The 23192-nt window shown below is 37.6% G+C and overlaps 1 protein-coding gene across 2 annotated transcripts in view; it reads left to right on the top strand.

Moving 5' to 3' along the window:
- The window catches only part of GPR158 (G protein-coupled receptor 158), a 214474-nt gene that overhangs the window by 108427 nt on the left and 82855 nt on the right, over positions 1-23192 (top strand). For both annotated transcript variants that reach the window (XM_026101601.2, XM_026101600.2), the window contains exon 5: positions 17993-18061. In XM_026101601.2, coding sequence (XP_025957386.1) covers positions 17993-18061 — 69 coding nt within the window. The remainder of the gene's footprint in view (positions 1-17992; positions 18062-23192) is intronic.

The raw sequence follows: 23192 nt of genomic DNA, 5'->3' as shown, positions 1-23192 counted from the left end.
ACTTCTGCAGTATTAAGTGTAATGTAAGGGAAGCAAAGCTATACAGCACCAGAAAGAAATAATGTTTAAGAAAATTTTTATTTCAAAGCTAACATAGGATTGCAAGGGCTAAAGATCTACCAGAGCTTTAGAGCGGAAACCAGCTGCATTTGTAAACAAGTAAGTTCTTATAAAAGTACTGAACAGTAGAAGGTTATCACCTGCAAAGAAGCTGAAGAGCTCACCAGCTATCAGGTTGCCTTCAAAGGGATCAAAAAGAGGAGCTGAAAGTAACTGACCTTTGGAGTGTGGCATACCAACTCACACCTGGAGCTAGCAGGTAGAATACAACTGCTGGAGGAACTGCAAGTGCACTTAAGAAATGCTAAGAATAACTGTTGGCAAAGAGAGCAGAGAAGATGATCTCAGACCTACAGTGGAAGAGGCTAATTGCTACTTCAGCAGCAGTGATGCAGAAATAAGAATATGACATTAGCCTTGACTCATACTATGTGTATTTAGAAGGGACTTGTTTGCTGTGAATTCTCATTCAACTTAGGACTACCTAAGGTCTCTGAGTATTTGTGCTAAAGCCAAGTTACTTTTCCATAATTTTTCCTTTTCCTTCACTGCAGCGTGCCAGGTTCTGAGTGAAAAGGAGAATTACGAGCAGAAGTGAGTAATCCAGTTCTTTCTGCATTCCTAAGATATCTGTGCCCAGCATCTCTATCTATAAATCCAGCATATCAAGGTGAAACTAATAGCAACAAGCACACTTGGAAAAGTTTGTTTTCAGCTCTTCAAAATAATATAAACAATGTTTACAAGAGATTCTTCAACATAGCAATTCAGAATGATGTTGTCATATGGCATTAACAATGATAAGGAACAGCTATAGGTCCCGTTGAAATGAAGGGCTTTGCCGCATTCAGAACCATATCCCCCTCCCAAGTATTAGAAATGTGTAACTAAACCACCTTCTAGTCTACTGGTTTTTTATTTCCCCTTTGTGAGTGCTCAAGAACCCTTGGAAATACAACTACTTTTAATGAGAGGAGAAAAAGCATATATATAACTAGAACCCTGGCCAAGAAAAACAGGTAGTTAACAAGACTATATAGCTAATCATCAGCTGGTGTAAATTATTTTAGCACTCCTGGTGGAACTGTGACTTACAATGTCAGCTGACTATCTGTTTTTGTATGGTTTTTACTTTCTTACTTTTTAAATTCGTATTTAAAGTGGTTGGAGTTCATGATGACTTTCTTAGTTTTCGCTCCAGTGTAATCTTATTTAAATATTCTGCTAAATATGAGTTAAAAATGTTAAGAGAGTCCCTAAAACAATGCAATTTTAAACACTGCACAGAACTGCACAGAGATGGAAAGACAATATGCATATTAATACTGTAGTTCCCCTTTCCAATAGTGAGAAATCAAGAATTCCTTTTCTCCCTTACTGTAACTGTGATAGCAGGCGGCAATTGAGAGTGCGATAATCATAGGCTATTGATGTGTCATACATCTTTAAATATTGAAGCTTTCTGGCTTTGCAAACATACCTTTTTTCTAATATAAATCAGTCAGTCCTTTCCCTTCTTTAGCTTTACAGTGGCATCTTGATGTGCTTATGCCTGGATGCCTTTCATCTTTGGTGCACATTCTGCTTTTCTCTCCCTAGACACCAATTTCTGACATTTCAGCTGAAGTGGAAACTTTGTAGAGGGAAGAGATCTTGCACAGATGGAGCAGCTGCCCTTACATGCTGTGCTGGTGGGCATACCTGACAGTTCACTCAGCACATGCGGATTCTGTGCCGTGCTTTGTACACCCTTTTCTTCATCATATCTTTGAGTGAGAACCTAGTTTCTTGTGATTTCTCAGGGAATTTTACTGCAGTCTTGAGGTGTGCAGCTTTAAAGACACAGAAGATGTTGTTTTCAAAATTGCTGTTGCTTTTAGTGGAGTTCTCATTTCTTTATTCATAAAACAGAACTCGTAAAATGTCCTTTCCCATTTTTCTGCCTAGTTAAGATATGCCTTTAGGGATGCTGTACTTCTCTAACGCTCACATAAATAATTGCAGAATGTGATATTGAAAAGATAGTAAGTGCATGGGCTGTTAGCCTGTGTTAGCTGTTGAAAATCAGCAAAGACATACTGGCTGCTGGAGTTCCAAAGGAAAATGTGCACTGATAGCCCTGGCTGTAACATTGCTCCTCCCCTGCATTTCTGGGGTGTGGTGGCATTCACTTCATAAACACAAAATGTTTCACATCTATATGTATTTGCAATCTAATACAAAGTTTAGGGGAATTAAGTACTTGTGAGGAGAAGAATAAACCTAGTTCCACTATAGACAATGTAAGCGCCAGCATAAACTCAAGTGCAAAGAAAATAAAAATCTAGATATAAATAAATAGACTGATTCATTGCAGTCAATCTCATGAGGAAGAGATAATGAGAAGAGGAGGCACAAACAGGATGTGTAGCAATACTCACTAGGGAGAATCTGCCCTGATGACAAGGTGAGGTCTTAAAAATAACTTTCATGAGTACTCAGCAGTAGCTCTAAGGATCCAAAAGCTTCAACCTTCTTTATGTATCTTTATATGAAGCCAGCTTTTGTCTCCCCAAAGTTGAAATAGGGGCAAGCTAGAAAACATGCATAGTTTATGGGGCAGCGTGCTGCCTTCTAGGTGATGTGGATCATGGGTGGACTATGACACCATAGCTCCACTTTGGCTTTCAGACTGATTTCTGGCCTTTGCTTTCTGAACCTTAATGTCTTTGTATTCAGAACCTTGCAGTCTGTGAATCATTGTCCTCTTCTGCTACCCCGATATTACGCAAAACTGTGCAGCATGGAGACCTAGTGTTCAAATCAACTGAACTGATAATAGAGCACTGTCAGTGTAGGATGCTGGGCATGGAAAGAGCTGTCACCAGAGACAAGGCTGTAGTAGACTTGAAGGCATATGTTAAATGTAATTGTATTACACTATGATTTCACTTCTAAAATAAATTATGTAGAATAAAGATAATTGAATGCTTGAATTTCAGCATATATTTCTGAACAATGAGAGCTATTACAGCATAGAACAATTTTCCCAAAGCATTTTTGGAGCTAGAAATTAAACTAGACTGAGCAAACTGCTAAAATTTCTGGTTGTCTGTTGCTCTCCATCTTTGGTTTTGGATGATTCTTGTATTTGTGCCCCTTGAAGGGAAACTGCGTAGATCAAATGATCTTTCACATAATAATAAACTTTCCCCATTGATTCTTTGATGCAGTAACTTCAGGGCAGTCGCATTTACCTGAACTTTCACATGGGTTTGTGAATGGACATTTACGGATTTGCTGGGAGGGAACTTCCTATCATGTCAGCAGAATAACAGCAACATTACTTATTTATCCAGCTATTTGTCTTCGAGTTGTATGTTTCTGTGAACTTTCCTTGTACAATCAATAGCAATAGCAAAGTCCCTAGTGGCTTGCAGGATGTCTTTGGCCTGCCTCCCTTTCCAAGAACAGACTTCTATCTGAGGTAGACTTTTCTGTATATTTTAAGGGTCTAAGCGGAAGGTTTTTAGTACAGGATCCAAACAGCTGTTCCAAGCGCGAGCCCCATTTATAGTGGAGGGACTTTTCAAAGAGGAAGCTGTTGCAAAATTTCACAGTGACAGTCGTATACTTGATGCACCGCTTGCCTTTGGAAGAAGTTTCTATAAGTGGTTCCCTGAGCAGCAATGTGTTTGGCCAATAGACAGGGATGAGGTTTGGGGGTTAAAACTTGGTTTCTGAAACAGCTGGGATTTGTATTCACATGTGCCTGGACTTGATTTTGGCAGGGAAAAACAGGATGACAAAGGAGAAGCACTTTTGAAGATTAAAAAATAAATTCACGAATACGCGAAAATCTCATTTAAAGGCAAGGTAGAAATAGCCTGAATGAAGAAACTGGGAGAAAAATAGCAAACAATATTAGAAAGAAATGCAGTATGAGAATCTTCAAACAACAGAAATAAAACTGTATTGGAAATCTTATCCTAGAAAAAGCCTTACATGTTTTTTACCAGTGATAATTTTTTATTTTGAAACTTTTTTATTTAATGATAGCATCTTCAGGGAAACTTTTTGCACTACATTTTATATTATTTTGGGCTGTATCATGTAGTGGAAGTATTCAGAACTCACAGCATGCAGTAAAATATGTAGAAACAAAGATCATTCAAACTAAAACATATGTCTCTTCCCATTCTTTTCTTCATTTCTGTGGGCAAAAGTTGAATATTTGTGGAGCACAAGAAGCATTATTATATTGCCAGCTTCTCTTTCAGATTTTGTGCTGTGAACACATTCAGATTGCTTTCTGCCTTCTCTGTCCCAGCCATGCATCCTTCTGTCTGAAATAAAATCTTTTTGCTCTGACATCTCCTCATCAATATCAATATTCCTGAAAAGAAATCTTAATCTCCTTCTGCTTCCCTTAAAGACATCCCAGCTACTTCTTATTTGGTTACTGTAGCAACCTGCTTGTTATCTGACATCATTTTGGACTCCTGAGCTCGCTCTGCCTAAGGCTATGTCTAAGTCTTACTGAACTCCTTCCGAGTTCCCTTTTAATACTCAGTTTCTGCCAGTCCACAGAACTAAAATTCTTGTCTCAACCTGAGGCTTGACTACTGCAATGTCCTCTCATCTGGCCTTGGCAAATGCGGTCCAGTCCTGCTTGCATCCATTCATAATGATGCTGCAAACAATCTTCTAGCCTGCCATTTTGAGTTGTCCTTTCATTGTACGTATCTGCTTGGCATCGCATGTGAGCTATATCTCTTTGTTTTCAAGATCCTACATGAGTTTTTCCCTCTCTCCTAGAGCCATTCATTTGATGCAGAAGTATCAAGACCAGCCTCCATCATCCTCTTGTTACATTTTTCAGAAACACCTTCTTGTTGCCTTCGTGCTTTCCTCATGCTTGGTAGAGGCTCCATGAGGGCATGCACTGCTCTCCATATCATGTCTTCAAATTCAAAAGCTTACAAAATGCATGATTATGGGTAGAATACTGATAGGCTGAGACTATTGACTGCTTCTCATGCTAAATGATATTGCCCTGTTGTTTTGTGGTTCTTCCCATATATCCTTATCCATCTGTTGTTCCTTATACTAAACTGTAACTCTGTGGAGGAAGGGTTGTCTTTTTTATTTGCTCCTTGTGCAAGGTCTACAGTTACTTAAGGCTGACCTGGGACTGGCGTTTTCAGCAGCAGAGTAGTAAGAATAATAAGTAAATTACACCTAACAGTGTTTTCTTCAAAGACAAGTGTGCTTTTATTTCCCATGAAATGTACTATCGATGATCTAAACTTTTTAATAAGAGATCACTTAGTGTAATAAATTTTGAAGTGCTGAAAAATCTCATGATTTTAGTTTTGGGATCAGCATTTGTCAGAGCCAGTCGGAAACAATTAGTTTGGAGCAATTTAGCCATTTGGCTCTCATACATAAAATAAACTGGAGTTGGATTTAAAATCTTCAGAATCACTAGTTTTTGTTTGATTTGAAATTAATATAATGATCTGCATGTATAGCTCATTTGCCTTCTCAGTCATGTGAATAATGAGGATTTTTTTCTCTATATCAAGTTTATGCAAACCCTTCTCTTCTTGCATCATTCTCAGTTTCTTTCCTCTGAGGTATTGTGAATCTTGAGTTTTGCAATCAGGTTGTTTTTTCTCTTATAATTTACCATAAACCATTTCTTTCTGCATGATTGATTTACAATTTATACCGACTGTTTCAGTGAACTGTGCTATTATCTTCTATAATAGCTGATGCCATGTTGATCAAGAAAGTTGAAATTCAGTTCAGATGTTCTGAAGCTATTTCTGAACTCAACCAGTGTAATATACTTACTGAACCCCTCCTCCTGCTAGTGAGATTTGGTTTTATATTCAGTTCGATTTTTTGTGTGATCTATTTCTGATAAAATAACCATCAATATAAAAGTGCATTTTATTCCTGGAGAGCATAGTACTTTTGCATCTTCCTTTCATTTCTACATTAATTGAATGGATATTCTAATGAAACAGGCACTTTAAGCGATCCAGAATTTTGATGATCATAGTCTTACATATTCAGCTTTTAAATTAAACGTAAGGATGTGAATAAACTGAAATGTAACTTTGACATTATTTGCCTCATACTGATTTTCCTTCATCTACATATTCATCACTATTTGGTGAGGGCCAGGTATCTTCATATAAGCTGTATGTTCCCAAGGAAGGAATTCCTGGTCTTGTAACAAAGATGGACATTAACGACACTTTCACTGTGAGAGTTGTTTACCAACAAATACTGTGTTTTCTAGCATCTTTATTGTAGGTGTTGTTGTGCAACTTGTATGCAGCAGGATCCTCATTGCAAGATGTAGAACACTTTGTCTTCATCATGATATATGATAATGAGTTTCATTACTTGTGTAACAGAAAGGTTCAAGGGCCACATGAATAGAAAAATAAAGTATTTGGGGATTTCTTGATTCCCTGACCTCTTGTGCACTTTTTCTTTTAATGAGATTGGTTTATGATTGATAGCTGCTTGACCTTTGCTTTTCTCATTTTTTTTAAAGTAAATGTAATAATTATGTTCTGTTTGGACTCAAATATAACTGCTAATAGGAAAAAAATTGACCTTTGCGTAAGTATTCTTTAAAGGGAAGTGAAAAAATATGAGGATTATTTGGTTTAGGAATATTGCGAAAACCTGCAAATGCCAGAAAATGTTGACGTTTTGCCAATATAAGTGGCAGTATATAACTGTAGGTCTATTTTTGAAAAAATTGCCTTTGATATGAAATTTACTGTATTTGCAATCCATATTCTATTAGGAGGCTGTTAATTCAAATAGAATAATTACTGAAAGTATGTGTCAGTGTGGTAAGAGGTTGAACAGGACATAGAGAAATTTGCAAAAGAGATGCAGCCATTTCTACCTTGAAGTGAAAAGAGTTTCATCTAGTTAGTTATGAATGAGTTGTTTGATTTTTGTTAAGTCAACCAAAAATAATTAAAAGAAAGTATGTACTTGTTCCAGTCATTCAAAGTTCCCTTTTTCTGCATAGCAGTCCTAATCAGTCCCTGAATATACCATAGCAAAAATAAAAAATGATGGTTTACTTTTCTACTTCTTCCAAGATAGAGATCATCTAATTTTTTAACTCATTAAAGGCCTATGCACTTAGATTCTTTTGGATGAAACTTTTATGACTGTCATTGTTATTATGCTAGAAACATTTTTTCTGTTGTAGTCAATAGTCCCATATTCTGCAATATGGAAGACTATCTATACTCAAATTGCTGCTTTGCCTCATGTAAGATAGGAGTGTGTCCTGGGTCTCTCTTGTGCTTAGATGGTTTCTTCATGCCAAGGAGTAGATGGTATCTTTTCCTGTTTCACAAATACTTTCAGAGGGGAAAGAAAGAAAGTGGAGTTCTGACACTTGTACTCTTTCATGAAGTGGAGTTGTTTTCTAGACAGCACCACTCCAGCGTGCATAACTGAGGCTGCAGAGGACTCTTTCCATTTGATGACAGGAATAATATTCATGTCCATTCTTCAGGCCCACCTAGTCCTTGTCAGAATGTGAGTATTAAGGTAACTGCCACAATGGAGGACAGTTCCCACTCTGTTCCGCTCTTCTTGATATCAGAGGCTGACTGAGAACTAGCAAGTCCCGCTTTTGTCTCTAACAAAGGAGCCAGACATCTTGCTCACTGAAGTCCAGCCTTCGAGATTAAAAAACAAATCTCTGAAACTATTATGTGAGCTCTTCATTATAGTCTTAAACTTATTTTCTATTTCTTAAAAGGAAATTTCAAATGAAATTACATTTCTGAAAATTAGCACTTCAGTTTTTCACACAGCTTTTTCACCGAAAAGATAACAATGCATTTGTAATTGGGAGAAGTTGTATGGGATGGAAGGCAGGAAAAAGATATTATGGGCTTTAGAAATACCCACATATGGAAATCAAAGCAAAAATATATTCATACAAATATAACCACAAAAATGCATTTTCTGGGAAAGCCTATTTTAATAGGAAGAGGAACTGGTAATAAAACATTTCAACCAGCTCCACCTCAGACTGAATATTTTCAGCTTGATGAAATCTCCTTTCCCATATGTCATTTGATCACCTATATAGAATCAAACGTAAAGAATCACCTCTACCAAGAAACGAAGATTTGAACAGGAATAGTTTTCAGCAATGTTTAGGAATGTGATCCATTAGCTTCTCATTACAACTCGTGCATCTGCACGTGTACAACAGGAGGGATCTGCCAGAGAATCACTCCAGAGCTATTTCTCCTGGAAGCACCAAAGAATGAGCAGACTCACATTGCATGTGCTTTTAGCTAAGCTGCTTGTTTTGCTTGTTTTGAGGTAGTTTTGCTAGGTGAATTATCTGGTTGCTTTGAATACATCAGCTTAGCACAACAGTGCAATCCTTTATCTGTTCTCTGTGTACCTCTCTTTCTCTTCTCTGCCATTCTGTCATGCCTCCATACCTGCTTGCTTGCTGTGAAATGAATTCACACACTTTATAAAGTATGAATGTGTTGCATTCAAAGTTGGGATCGAAGAGGAAATCTGTCTTCACTTTTTTCTAATCAAGTCTTACAGGCCTTTTTATCTGGAAGGCATTGCATCTTGGTGGTAGCCACCTTTGCCAAAGGAAAGCTTCTTTAAATCACAGCCTCACTCAGTCATTCGTTATACTACAGAAATGGCAGAACTGCTTAATAAAAGTGAAAAAAAAATCAAAATACGCCACCTTTTCCCCTCACTAGTTTACTGTGCTGCGTATTACACACACTGATATGCAGCCCTGGAGAAATCTGCACTCTTCTTAGAATATTACCAGAAGTCCACAGTTCTGCTAATCCAGTAATACGTAATGTAGTAGATACAGAATTACTTTAATTTTATTTTGGCTTTTAATTTCTTCTCTTTTCTCTTCACTGAAAATACTTTGACATTCATATCACTGACTTTGTGTGATGACATTCAGAAATTCAATGCTACTTAATGTTGCTGTATTTCCTGAATTGCTTAGGAGCACAGAGAATTGAAATGCAGTATTTTTTATGCTTGTTTATCCATCATTTTAGATTTTTGTTTTGTTACCTTTGATGCAACTTGGCCGGATACATCTTTTTTTAAATTTCCCTTGTGCAAATAGTTGTTCGGCATTTATTTATGACCCTCTAGCAGTGCTCAAGAGGCATGTAGGATTTTCCTTTCTAAATGTGATTTGCCACAGAAATGGTTTTTGCTTTGTGAGATATGGGGATAAGAAACGATTATTTATCTCAAAGACTACTGATGGAGTCTACATAATATGGATAGACTGAAGACTGAGCAAATCCCAAGGCATAGAGCAGCACTTCACAAATAGTATTTTTTGCAGATCTGGTCAAGAAAAAGCACTCTGCTAAGGCAATTGGTAGGGAGGAAAGAGAAGGTAGGACTGAGAGTAAGGTAAGATAAGGTAAGATTGAGAAGGTAAGACTGAAGAAGGTAAGAATGAGCACCTGCTACCTAGAAGGTCCCCACCTGGCAAATAGCATGTGTGAGGTTGATGAGTTGTTCCTGCCATGGAGGAAGGCTCAAGAGCAAACCAAAAAACAGAGTAACAGCGAAATCTTGTCGCTGAAGTGTTGTCACATGAATGTCATCTGGCTTTGCCTGTTCTTCTCAAATGATATGTGGGAGTTGTACTAGGTGTGCTTGCTCTGCAGCTTTTGTAGCCTCTGCTTCAGCTTTCCCGGGTTGTTGCCCTCTCGTTCTGGTCAGTTCCTCTGTGAAGCAGCTGAAGGCAATGCCAAGAATATAGAGTGAAACTCCATTTTTATGCTTCAGTCACATGCAGTTCCATCTCCCCGCTCTTTCACATCCAAAACTGGAAACAGTAATCACATAGATAAAAACTGCTGGCTGAAAACCGGTCTTGGAATGAGATTGGTGATATGAAAACCCATTGCCTTCATACTATTATCTTAACAAAGGCACCTACTCTTACACAGCATCTCAGAATGTATCCTTATTTTAGCCTGACCTTTTTATTCATCAAATGCCCTGAGTAGCAGCCCTGCTGAAAAAGGCCGGGAAGTTACAGTGGACATCAGGCTGAATATGGGCCAACAGTGCACCCTCACCACAGTTCAAGAAAACTGTATACTGGCAACAGGAGCAAGGCCAGCAGAGAGAGAAAAGTTATTATTTCCCTGTGCTCAGTGCTGATGAGGCTGCTTCTGGAATACTGTGTCCAGTTTGGGGCTCTGCGGTTCAAGAAGAGTGTGGTAAACTGGAGAGAGTCCAGTGGATGACTACTCCTGTGGGGACTGGAGCCTATGACCTGCAGGTAGACCTCGAGGGAGCTAAGCTTGTGTAGGATGGCAAAGAGGAGGCTAAAGGGCAATCTAATAGCAGCCTACTTGAAGTACGGTTACACTGGCAGAGCCAAACTCTCCTTGGTAAAGGCAGATGATATAACAAGGGACAATAATCACAAATTATGTCTTGGGAGGTTCAGGCTGGACGTAAACAGAACTTTCTCACTAGGAGTGTAGTGCAGGACTAGAATCAGTTACCCAGCAGTTAGCCACCTCTGTCCTTGGAGATTTTTAACACTGTGAGACAAAGCCATGGCTGACCTGATCTACTGTTGGCAATAGTCCTGCCCTGACCAGGAAGCTGGACTTGTATATGACTTGACCCTTCCAACAAACATTTCTAAGAGTCTGTGATTCTATGAGACTAGTTAGATTTTATTATGTACATTATGGCATCTTATACTGTTTAATGATCAGATGTAATGCATGCACGATAATAGGAACTATGAAAAGAAAAGAGGATATCTCAGTATTGTTTTGAGTGAAGAATAGTTGTCTGTAAGGTTCCTATTTCATTAATTGGCATATTCTGGAATATATCAAGAATTGGAACTTTCCTTACATACTTTTCTTTGGATAAAATAGATTAGAACAGAAGTTTTAAGTGGGAAGAATTTTTCTGGTAATTTTCCCTTACATCATTTTAATCCAACTTTGGGAATAATATTCCTGTAAATAAGATAATAGGTGTATTGTCTAGCTACACCTTTATCTGTGTGGTGTTGTTTCATCTTTCAGTTTATCTGAACCCATTCTGTAGATAGATAAGTATTTTTTCTCTGCCACCCACCCAGACAAGTCCTTTTCCAATACACTCCAGAGACTATAAAGGGTGGTGATCTTACTATTAAAAAGTTTTTTAAGTCTCAGGTTTCTCTGTTCATTTTTACCATCCCAAGACTTTGCAAATAAATATTTGTTTGTAAAAGTGGCCCCTAGGGTTCACATTCTTTCTAGCTTTACCTACTCATTCAATCTCTATTTTGATTTTTTTTTTTGGATTAATAAATCTGATTTTCCTCTAGACAAATCTGATTGCTGTTTTCTGGCCCACATTTCTTACATGCTAGTCCCTTGCCCACAAAAGACATCAAACTCCTAGTGGCATCAACTGGATCTACATGTTTAACATTTGCATGCTGTTGAGCATCTGCACCTCGATTATGTTACTTTTGTTTATGCACTGGCAAGTGGTCACACAACATTCGGTATGTTGCAATAATATGTTGGGTCTTTTTTTCTGTTTGTTAGTAAAGGTATTTTTTTAAGTGTCTAATGAATTCCATCTGAGCATGCACTCTCTTTCATTTTTCCTTTTTCTGTGCAAGCCTTCAGTCAGGTTTCAAAACGTGTTAGGACCACCTCGGTGGTCCTTCAGGTTTGGATTAGCTCTGGGAGTTATGCTCTGTGCTGATGGTGCTGCTGGGGTGCATTTGGCTCAGCTGGACTGGGGTCCTCATTGCTTCCCAGAACAACACAAACTTATGATAAATGGCTTCCTTTCTGTAGAAGGGTTTTTGGTTTTTTGTTTTTTAAATGACAAAAGATATATGAGGAAGTTAAAAAATAGCTGTATTTCTGTAATAAACATTGAGTGAAGGCATTCTGTAAAGGAATTGCTCCAGAGAGACAGCTATGTTTGCTTGATAGGAAAGCTAAAGCAAAGAACCAGCCTTTCCTTCCTCATCTTCCTAGTTCAGAACATCTCTCTGCACGCTGAACTGGGATTTCAGTATTGAAAACACAATTTATAAGAAAAATGTCTCTGTCTATGAGTTTGGACCACCCCTACTACCAGGAGCAAGGTTGCATTTCTCACAGGGCTGCTTTGGACCTCAATATTGTGATTTTGCTTTCCCTGCCCTTGGCCCAGGGCTCTGCCTCCCCTCTGTCAGCGCATCTTGCTTGGCTAAACAGAAGAATCTGCCATGGGGGGAGCCTGACCCACTATTATGCCTTTGCTGCCAAGGATAAGCCTACAAAAGCAATTTCAGTGCTGCTCCAACTTGTTTATAGACTAAACATGCTGTATCAGCCAGTCCTATACCTGGGTACAGAGTTGCAATCAAATCCTGAATCTCACAGGGAAGAGATAGTTAACTCCTCAGCTGTTAAGGATTTTTTGAATATTTTTTGACTTTGTGAATACTTTTAACAGGTTACTTTAACCAATATAATAACCAATGCTCATTTGACTATTCACAGAAATGCAAAATGGTCAGTAGCATTTTGCAACTGTTGGTAACTACATCCCAGCTGAGAGAAGTGACTGTGAATACTTCTAGCCTCTGCCTCCTTGAGCTGGCATCCCAGTCCAGTCTGTTACGTCTGTACAACATGCGGGTATGTGCTCAGCTGTGCGACTGGACTCCTATTCTACTGCCTAAGCCACACTACTTTACTTGAGCTCAGTTTTTCCATAAATGCATCTTGAAGTAATTTACATATAGATCATACATATAGAATATCCTGTCCTAGTATGCTGATTCTTCTTTGTAGGCATAACATTACATACCAGTGATTCAGAAATTATCACGACCATCAAAGGAGGGACTTTATGTCCTATGTCCTCACACTACTCCTTTACTTATATTTGCTACTATGTACCTAAAACTATATTGCATTTTGCTAGGTGGCCATCTTGATAGCTTCTTCTGAAAGAGTAGATGGAAATTCACTTGCATTTTTCTCATGGTTGACAACTTGCGTTCGGTTTGTTGGAGATGTCTTAATGGACATTGTTGTTCATTGCAGAATTTGGTGAGGATGGCAGCTACTCTTGAAGAAGCTCCAGCTCAGGGTGAAGAAGATTGTAGAGACCAGTAGATACCTGGTCTCGACCTTTGGTACACTATATGCCATATTTTTAATTGGTTCCTTCTGGTTTGATTCCAGTGATTTTGGATAGAGGCTAGGCTGAAGCTAATGTGTAATTCAGTCATTATTTTTCCTTCTTCAACTTACAATATTTATTTTATTATAATATTTATTTAATAATGATAATTATTTTTAATCAATATGTCAGTTAATTAAAAAGCAAACAAACCTAAAGAATGTGGAAAGTGTATGAAAGAGATGGCTAAGCTAAGTATGAAAAAGTTAACTAGAAGCAAAATAAATTGCAGTATTACTTAGGTGTCAGCAATGTGTTACCATTAAGTGAGATAGGGAAAACAAGAAAGGACAGTTTTACTGACACAAATAAGTAAACATAGGAATAAAACCCTGAAAGGGAAATGAGCACACAGACAAATCAGCAAATAAACAAACTGTAGACAAGATGAACAGCATTTTGCCAGAGAAATAAATTAGCAGAAAAACAAAATAAATGCCAACAAGCAAGGCAGATGCAAAAAAACAGGCAGCTGATAAAGAGAAAAAGAAATTCAGCTAATGCTGCATGCAGCTGGAAGAAAATTCCACTGGGCTTTATCCTAAAATGCCCTGTTTTTTATGCATCCCGTAGAAGGCTTTTAATTATGCAGGCAGCATAGGTGGAGACTGGTTGGTGGAGGCTTTGGATTATTGTTTGTTTCCATGTACTTTCTTAAAATTTGTTTTTCCTAAACCTAAAGCTTCCTTGTTACATTTTTTGTTATTGAAATATCTATTTTTCATTGCAGTAAAGAAATTAAAACCTAAAATTTGAAAATTGCAGTTTGGGAGAATTCTGATGCCTCCATTTCTCTCATTTTTTTCCTCTTTCTACACTTATGCAAAAATAGTTCTTCTTTGCTTGTAATATTTCTTATTTGAACATTTATGCTTTTCTCCATCCTTGTGGATGCCTTTCATCTCTGCCAGAATATCTATCCCAAATACTGAAGAATCCTGTTATGAAAAGCTGTGGCATCTGTAACTGTAAGGTTAAGACCTCCATTTTCTAAGTATCAAAGTCTGAGATAAAGGCACAATCGCAACTTGAGTTCGTTTTGAATTCCCATGTTGCTTTCTAAGCCACACTTTCCTTTGAGCAGAAAAGAGAACTACATTGTCAGAATTCATAGATAATGGTTGCTACTAGAGCGCAGGTAAGAAGGGAAACATAGATTAATTTATTGTTGTGGGAGAAGTGCTGGAAACCCTTACGTTCTTGGTCTCTGCAAGTTATCTTGTGATCATGCCATCCAGGAACATAGCTCAGTCAGGAAAGGCTGGTCAGGGTGCAAAAGACTTCGTTAGGAAGAGGTGTCCACACAGAAGTTGTTTGAAGATCAGTTTTTTTAGATCATTTCTATCTTTCCTGTAGCATACCCATTTCAGCTACTTTCTTGGCTGTTCTTCATACGCAGATGTATTGAACCAAACAAAAGAAAGATGCTTCAGTTGTTTGAGTATTGACTGATAGTGGGAGACCTGATTGCACTGACCTCTGTCAGTGTCTCACATGGTCTTGAGCAAGGGCCCTCTGTATTAATTTCCCATTGAGTGAAGTGGGGATGTCTTACAAAGAGGTTGTGAAGAAAAAACATATCAAAATTTATGGAGCTCTCAGCAACTGCAGAATCAGGAGCCACATAAAGAAACTTGAGAAAAGGCTATGATACATTTTTTCCTGCTCGCTAATAATGTTGGGAACTTTACATCATAAAGTGTGAGTAGAGTGTGCATGTCTGAAGTATTCAGTAATGTTTTACCGTCCAATCCTATAATCTGTGGTTTAGAAGTTCTCCTGTCATATTTTGTGGGAGGTAGATTTTGAACTTTTCTTCTATAAGCTTTGTAAGCTTTTCTTTTTCTTTTTCATCTGCTGTGCACAGGAGTTATGTCTTGCTCAAGCTAAAATTGTGTCTTCATTAGAACTGTGAGCCAACTCATACTGTCATTTATAGTTTATAAAAATATTTACGCTTTCTGTTTTGTAAACGAGAAGCTTGTACAACGTACAAGCAATGTGCATTAGCTTCAAACATTTAAACTATAAGATAATTGAGGGGCTCTAGTCACTTCTTAATTAAAATAACCTAGAAACAGTCCATTTAATGACTTCATAATTGGCATCTAAAAATTGACTTCTAGCTTTTTTGGTGTTATATTAGATTACAATGGAGTGTCTGCTGAAAGCAATCTTGAAAAGTTGTCTATATGTATTGATTTTTATAGTGCTATTTGAATGAGTTGAATATATCTGCATACAGAAATCAGAGTACATATACAATTTTACTACAGGAGCCGTAAAGGAGACTTTCGTCATCCCTTTGGGTCTCTGTTTATTGTTTAGGTATGCTTATAACAAATGAATTTTTTGCAAATACAGAATCAATGTTCTGGGGGCTATTTTTTGTCTTTTGACATATGTATGCTTTATGTGTGCACTCTGGAGCGGCCCTCTAGGTGAAATGAGGCAGGGCTCTTTTGTGGGGAAATGCAGTACAGGAGCTCTGGACCATCCTCACATTGGCAGACTAGTGTGTGAGGCTCCCCATCTATCCAAATAAATTACAAAAAGTACTGACTCGGGTGAATTTGGTACATCATTGAGCAATTGGATCATATGACCTTAAAAAACCTGACATTGGCATTTCAGTGACCAGTTGTCTAGCTTTTTGCATTTGAGATTGTCTTTATGCTTTACCCAACATGAAAATATAGTCATTGAGAGGGGAATAAAAAGCACTCTAATTTGGTTAACTGAAACAAATTACTTGCATTACAGGAACCCAGTGGCCAAAGTGTAAATGTAAGCTCTGCTTGTGGGTAGATTTTCAAGTTTCAGCACTTGCTAAGTCATGCATTGTGTTCTATTCAGAAAGCGAGGGAATTTTAGCTGTTTGGTGGTGTTTTGTTTTGTTTTGCCTTTTTAAGAAACATTTCATGGAAGCATATCAGTTCCAGGAAGCTTTTGCTAAAAATGTATCTCAGATCCAGGGTGCAATTTTAGAGAGAGGTAGCAGAACAGTTTTGCAAACAGAGACTTAATATGAAACCTTTAATTTGAATGTGTAAGGTTGAGATCAACAAGGAAAAGTGAAAGAATTGGAAAAGTCTAGAAAAGAGGAAGGAGATTTTTCCTGGGAAAATCTTGTGGTGGTTGAATCATGGTATGACCAAATAGTCACCATTATCATCTCAAGATCAGTGGAAAATCATTCCTAATCCTCACCCCAGGTGTTAATTATGTTTAAAAACAAGTCCTTAGCACAAACATGCACCTGGAGCTGTTAAAGTAGTGTATTTCTTAAAACAGGAACTTTGATGTGAATACCCACTGGAAGTAGCTTCCTATGATCACTTTTGAGTTGGGTACCTGTGTCAGATGTTGGCGATGTCTCTGCCCATATGCAGGCTTTGGACAACCTTCACTGTAAAATGTCACCATTACTAGAAATTAGGTAGCTACGTAATTGTCTTACACTAAAAAGACTCCGTGAGAGTTTGCTCCATGTCATTCAACCTGTATTAAGAACATTAGAAATTGTAAAAGTGACTAGCTGAAAAAATTAATGAAGAAATCTGAGTTAGATTATGGTTTCACTGAAAATATTCATCTAGACAGTTCCACCAGTCTTTTTCAAGCAAAAACTGGACCTCAGGGCAAAGATTTCTGTGTACATCTGTTCAAATAGGGCTTATTTTCTAAATGATTGCCTTACTTATGAAAGCTAAACTTCTCCCATGTAAAACCATCAGAAGGATTACTGTGAACCATAGATACCAGTTCACAAGATTTTGTGATGGGAAGCAAGGGGACTTTTCAAAAAATTTTTGACAAAACCTCTTTTGCTGCATTGCTTGCAGTCAGGAAAACACTGTGTTTTTGCAGAATGGTGTATAGAGCAATGTCTCAGAGAAAGTAGATGGTTAATGGACAGCAATGCAATGTTAATATTTTATCTTCTAATATAAGCTGTAGATGTGCTATATATAAATGATCAAACTTACTGGAATAAGCTTTATAGTAGGAAAAAGAATTGATTTTTTGATTTTAAAATGTAAGAAAAGTGTGATGGAGACTGCATTAGAATCAGTGAGGAAATGGCACGATATTTTAGAATTCTGACAAGTTAATGTCCAAATCAACATCTTTGTACAAAATTTCAGGAAAAAATAAAGATACTTTCAATCTAAGAGCACATCCTGTACTTAGTAGAATTGTAGGTTATTCATACATACTATAGAAGCCAAGTCATAAATATTAAATAGGCAGGTCAAAATGTTTGAAGGACTTCTTCAAATTTAAATAGCAGAGAATAACTTCTGCAGTTAAATTCATATCTGTAATTCCCATGATCTATAATTCTTCACACTTGAGAGCAATTTAGCAGTTTCAAAATATATCCAGGCGATATGTGTCGAGTAATATTTAACATGAGAAAGGGTGATTTTTGAGATTGGATTTTGTAAAACACCAACTATTGTCATGTGCCTGTGAATTAACGGATGTGGAAGATGCTAATATGACACACAGCCTAATACTGTACTAATTAATAATCATTACCGTGGAAGAGTTGTACTGACAGAAGTAGAGGTGCCTTCCACAAACCCAGCATCTAATCTGTGCACATAGAAAGTTTTCTAATGGTTTGTATTCTTTTCTGTTTTTTGTTCCCTAGAGTATCAGGGCTTCAGGGCTGGTTCTTTTGGAAACCATTCTTTTTGGATCACTCCTTCTGTACTTCCCGGTAAGTTAAACTATAACTTTTTTTAAAAGTGTTACCCTTGCCAACACTATAAAGCATCACATGAATCACTTTGCTGACAAATATAGATATTGGAACTCTCTATGTAACGATTAGTCTAATCTGATTAACAAAATGTGCTGTGTACTGGAAATATTCTTTAGAACATTTGAATGTTTTGCTATATTTGTGATAATTCTCCATTTTCAGTTTAGGGAACATTTCAGTGTTTTTTATTTGGGAAGTTTTTAGTTATTCTCTTGTCTTTTCCTCGGTTAAACTGAGTATTAGCTTTGAAAGAAGATACCTTTATACTCTGCTAGGGGAAAAAATTTGCAGGGTGCGTGAAAGGAAGACGCTGACATACCTAGTCTTTCTCTGGAATGTGTTACAAAGAATAATTATTTCAGTGTATTTCTGGCATTTATTTTATTCAGTGTTTCTGAAGCTACATGACATCTGGAGTATCTAGCGTTTGGGAAAATGAGATGGTATTTTCCATATGCTGTAAGTAGGAAAAAAAAACCCTAATTTAACATTCACAGGAGGAACGTGTCATGAAAGTCATAGAATTGCTGCATAAATCTAGTATAAAGACTGGATAAAGAGACATCAAAGTGTAAGTTGAGTGCAGTGAATGGAAAGTACACAGATCAGAAGGAGACAGAAACAAAGATGGAGTTGTGGATTATTTTAAAATATGTTCATGTTCTGTTTTCTTCAGTAGTTAGAACCTTCTGTGCTTTTACAGACCATGAGCTAGTTACTGGGAAACTAGCAGGAAAGCCAGTCTCCTTAGCCTTTATGGAACAAATTGCAGACAAACTGTAGTAAAGTAAGGTTTGAGGAATGCTATAATAAATACAAGTCCCACTGGAATTGTTATACATTATTTTTTGAATTGTGGTGGTATTTTAAGTTATAAAGAAAAAATGCATGCATTTCTGGAAGAGTATTGTTGTGGTTTTTAATCTTTCAATTTGCAGTTGTCAGGAAGAAAATTTTGGTTTTGCCATATTGTACAAATGCTTTTGGCTTCTTGTATGCCTCTTCCCTGGGTTTTCAGAGCTTCCCTGATATTCTTTTCAAGTAAGGAGAGCAGAAAGCCCATGCTTCACTTCCTTAACTGGTGTAGAAATGGTGTAAAGCATTTACAGAAATGCATAGCATAAAACATAAGGTAAGGGCTTTCCTTTCCATGGCTGTCCCCTAGTTGCTTTCCCAGTTACTCAGAGTCCTGGAGCCATTTAGCTGCTTCCCAAGGCAGAGACTCCAGAAGAACTAACTGGCGATTCCACAACGCTGACTCCAAAGGATGCCAAAAGTGTTTTCATAGCCTAATTCAGCTCACACTGTGCTGTGTGTGCAAACTGCTCACCTGTGACTGATTCTTCAGTTTCTTTCCCAGTTTTTGTCTTGATCCCATAATTTCAACTCTCATTCCATTCAGGATAAACGTCCTGCAGTGACTGTTTGCAGGCTTTACCCGCTCGGTATTGAGGATACTCAGCTACTGGCAAAGAAAGAAGATTTCTTCTCTGTCAGCAGTTGACTTGCACTGTCCTGTTAGACACAAGAGTTGGCCTTTCACTACCCTTCAATGCAGAGGGAGAAGAGAATGGAGATGGGAGAGGGTTTAGATTACTGAAACTTCCCTTCCTTTTTTTGTTGATGTTTAAACATTTTCCCCCTTTTCACTGACATTAACAATGTTAAATGTGCAGGAAGTACAAAATGACAGTTTGGCATTATCGGGGGGAAAATGTTTTGCTGAAAATTCCTGATTAGCCTGTCTCCCAGCTGGATATAGATATTTGACTAGAGCTTTTTCTTCTCTGCAGATATCATTCTCATATTATATAAGACTGTCCACTGAGAACACATTCTGTTAGGAACTGAAATGCAAAGCATGTAACCTGACTTTTCTGTTTTAGCAGTTTTATGCTCCCACACTCTTTCTGTTAGGGCTCTCTTTCTTTCATACGTAGGAAGTTACTAATCAGGCTGTTAACTCCTACAAGCTGAAACAGAAAAGAGAAACTTTATCATTTCTGTTTTAAATTTCTTAGGGGAAGGGACCTAGATACTACGGTGATGAAGGTCATATTAACGTTCAGACAGAGAGATTAAACCTGATTTCACCAACTGCAAGAATATGGTTTTGTGAAAAACAAAGAAGATTGGGACTGGTACAGAAGTGTCAGGATTTCATTTTCCCTATCTGTCAATTCACCATGAGGGAGGAGTGGGACAATAAATGTGTGAAGTGTGAGAGCACATAGAATGAGAGCACATAGAAAACATATCCAGAGAGGTCTATTCTGTAATCTTTAAGAAGGAGAAGACTGTGTTTCTGCAAGGTATGGATTATGGGGAGTTAAGTTCTCTAAATGTGAACTCTTGACATTTTGCTGTACATGGACGTTATCTAAATGTGCTCACTTGCTTCGTGTTTGGAAAAGGGAGCACAAAGCAGAACAAAATGGAATGAAAAAGAAAAAAAGAGATTTAAATAGAGTATGGTTTGCACCAGCTGACATTCACACACACATTCACATGCAAGGGGTAGAGCATAGTTTATTGATTGTCATATAGTTTATAAGTCACATACCTGCAAAGGGATCTTTAGTTCCCCAGGTCAGATCCTTTTTTTTTTTTTTTTACTTCTTTTTGTCGTAATTGGTGATTGTATTTGTTTCTGAAAAGAACTGGGAGTATTCTGTAACTCTGTGGTATGGTTAAAGACTTAATAACTGATTTCATAAAATGTATGAAATGTGGAAGCATAGAGAGGTAGAGTTGGCTTTATCTATACAAATTGTTCTTCATTTTACAATAGAGGAATACATTAGGGCTTGAAAACTACTATAGATAAGTCTCACCTCTTATACACCTGAAATAGACATGTTCAGATATGTTTTCCACACCTAGCATGAAATGGAAGTGAAAATATGAAATGGAGTTCATCAGTTTTGGCCAGGCAAGCATGGCTGCAGTAAGATTTTCTCCTTTAACATAATGCTTTTTTCCTTTTTGTATCATCTCTTCCTGTGTTTTGGTTTGGAAGGCAAAACTGAAAAGCTTAACTTTCATGCTCAACTAAGTGCAGAATTACACAGCTTGTCTTAGTACATGTACAATGCAAAGAGATAAAACAACAATGTCAGTTCTAAATAACTCTATTAAATCTCTGTTCACTTAAGGATTCAGTGCAAAATTACATTCTTACTTAAAACTAAAAAATCCCCCTAGGTTTTCTCAACGCTGCTTCTTAAGCCTCTTGAAACTTTACTCCCCATTCCTGTATACTTTCTTAATTCTGTCTTTTTCTTGATCCATTCACCCAGTCTGTCCTAGATTGTTTTGAAAGGCTTCAACATACAAAAATTGCTGTGTTCAGAAGCGCTTTATTGCATCTCTGACTTTCCCTAACCTCCAATTAAATTGAAACCAAAACCTACTTTGTTACATTGCTTAATTTCTTTCACTAATTGTCATTGTTTTCGTGTCTACATGCTGTAATCCATTCAAAGTGTACTGTCATTAATTGAAAAATAATATCACCAACCAGCTGCTTTTGGTGAGAAAAACAGCTGTTGTAATGCCCTTCTAAATGAACACAAAGTGCGAATGATGATCTTCACCAAAATTTATTATTCAAATTCTACTCTGTTGGTAACAACACACTAATCTTCTCTGAATTATAAACAGACAGATCAGCTTTGTCTATTACAACTACACATATTTGAGGTGGTAGTTACTGGGCTGCTCTCATTTCTGAGGCTCTCATTTCTTCCATTTTCTGCAGTTCTCACGGTGTCATCCTAGATTCCCCTTTATATCACCTTTCCAGTTATTGATGGGCCTCCTCCAAATTAATGCAATGCTGTCTAATTGATTTTGTTTCTCTTTCTTTGTTCTTAGATTTTGAAGAGAGGGTCAAAACCTGTCTTATGGTGGGATTTCTTACCTTGTTTACTTCCCTCTGAAGGGAATATTCTCATTATTTTCCCTGTGAAGCTTTTAGACCTTTTCTAAATTTCCTGTCTTGCTAGTGCCTTTAACACATCTTGCATTACCACATGTTTAAAAACTCAGTAGTAACATTTTCATTCTCCTTGCTTGTTCCAAAGACCCTCAGATAAAGTGAGCACAAACATTATTGTAATACAGTAGCCTATTAATTGCATAAGGAGTGAGATCTCAGCTGATTTTAGACATCTGTAATGGACATAAGCTGGAACATGGGAAATTTTAATTAGATGTGAGGAAATTTCTTTTTTACCCAGAGTGTAGTCGAATACTGGAAGACGTTGCCCAGAGAGGTTGTGGAATCTCCATCTTTGGAGGTGTTCAAGGCTCGACTGGGCACAGTCCTGAGCAACTTGCTCTAATTAGACCTGCTTTGAGCAGGACATTGGACTAGTTGACCTCTGGGGGTGACTTCCAACCTAAATTATTCTATGAATCTGTATTTCTGTTGTTCATCTCCATGGTTCAAACAGTTATCCTAGGCTAGCCAAATAGTTAATGGAGGGAAGCTGGCCCTTTTACAATCTATTTTAGACTTCACCTTGAGAATGAGATGAATCTTGGTCTAGGCTCCATAAAGGAAGTCTGGGGAACCTGCCTCAGACAGTGATGAATTCCACCCTAGGCAACTACAGGTTATCTGATAGTTTAAACATTTTCCATGCTGCTAGATTAGTGTGTTGTTACTTTAACTGAAACTCCAAAATGCGCATAGCTGCTGGGCTGCAGTGAATTGACTTGCTAAGGCTCCTGAAGCAGTTCAGCAGCAAAGTCTGGAATAAGCTCTATATGACCAGACATCTAGTTAGTTGCATATAGTAGATGTTAGGTTCTGGTTTTGGAACTGTGTTACTCCCTTTCATCCTCAAACTAGAATGACCTACCCTTTAATATCATGAGAAGGAATGGGAAGGGAGAAGTAGCAGAGCTGAGAGAAGAACAGTGGACTTTTCTCCCCTCAAATGATTGTATGTACACTAGCATGGGAGAAGTGAGCCATGAATATTGAAGGATTAGTCTGTGGCAGCTCGATTAGTTACAGCCCTGAGCAAAGTGACGAGTTCTTTGGAAAGTTCGCTCTTCGGAAGAAATGAATGTTAAA

The sequence above is a fragment of the Dromaius novaehollandiae genome, chromosome 2, assembly GCF_036370855.1.
Source record: "Dromaius novaehollandiae isolate bDroNov1 chromosome 2, bDroNov1.hap1, whole genome shotgun sequence".
NCBI lineage: Eukaryota > Metazoa > Chordata > Aves > Casuariiformes > Dromaiidae > Dromaius > Dromaius novaehollandiae.
Note: the sequence above shows the minus strand (reverse complement) of the source record. Positions and strands in the feature narration are given on the sequence as shown.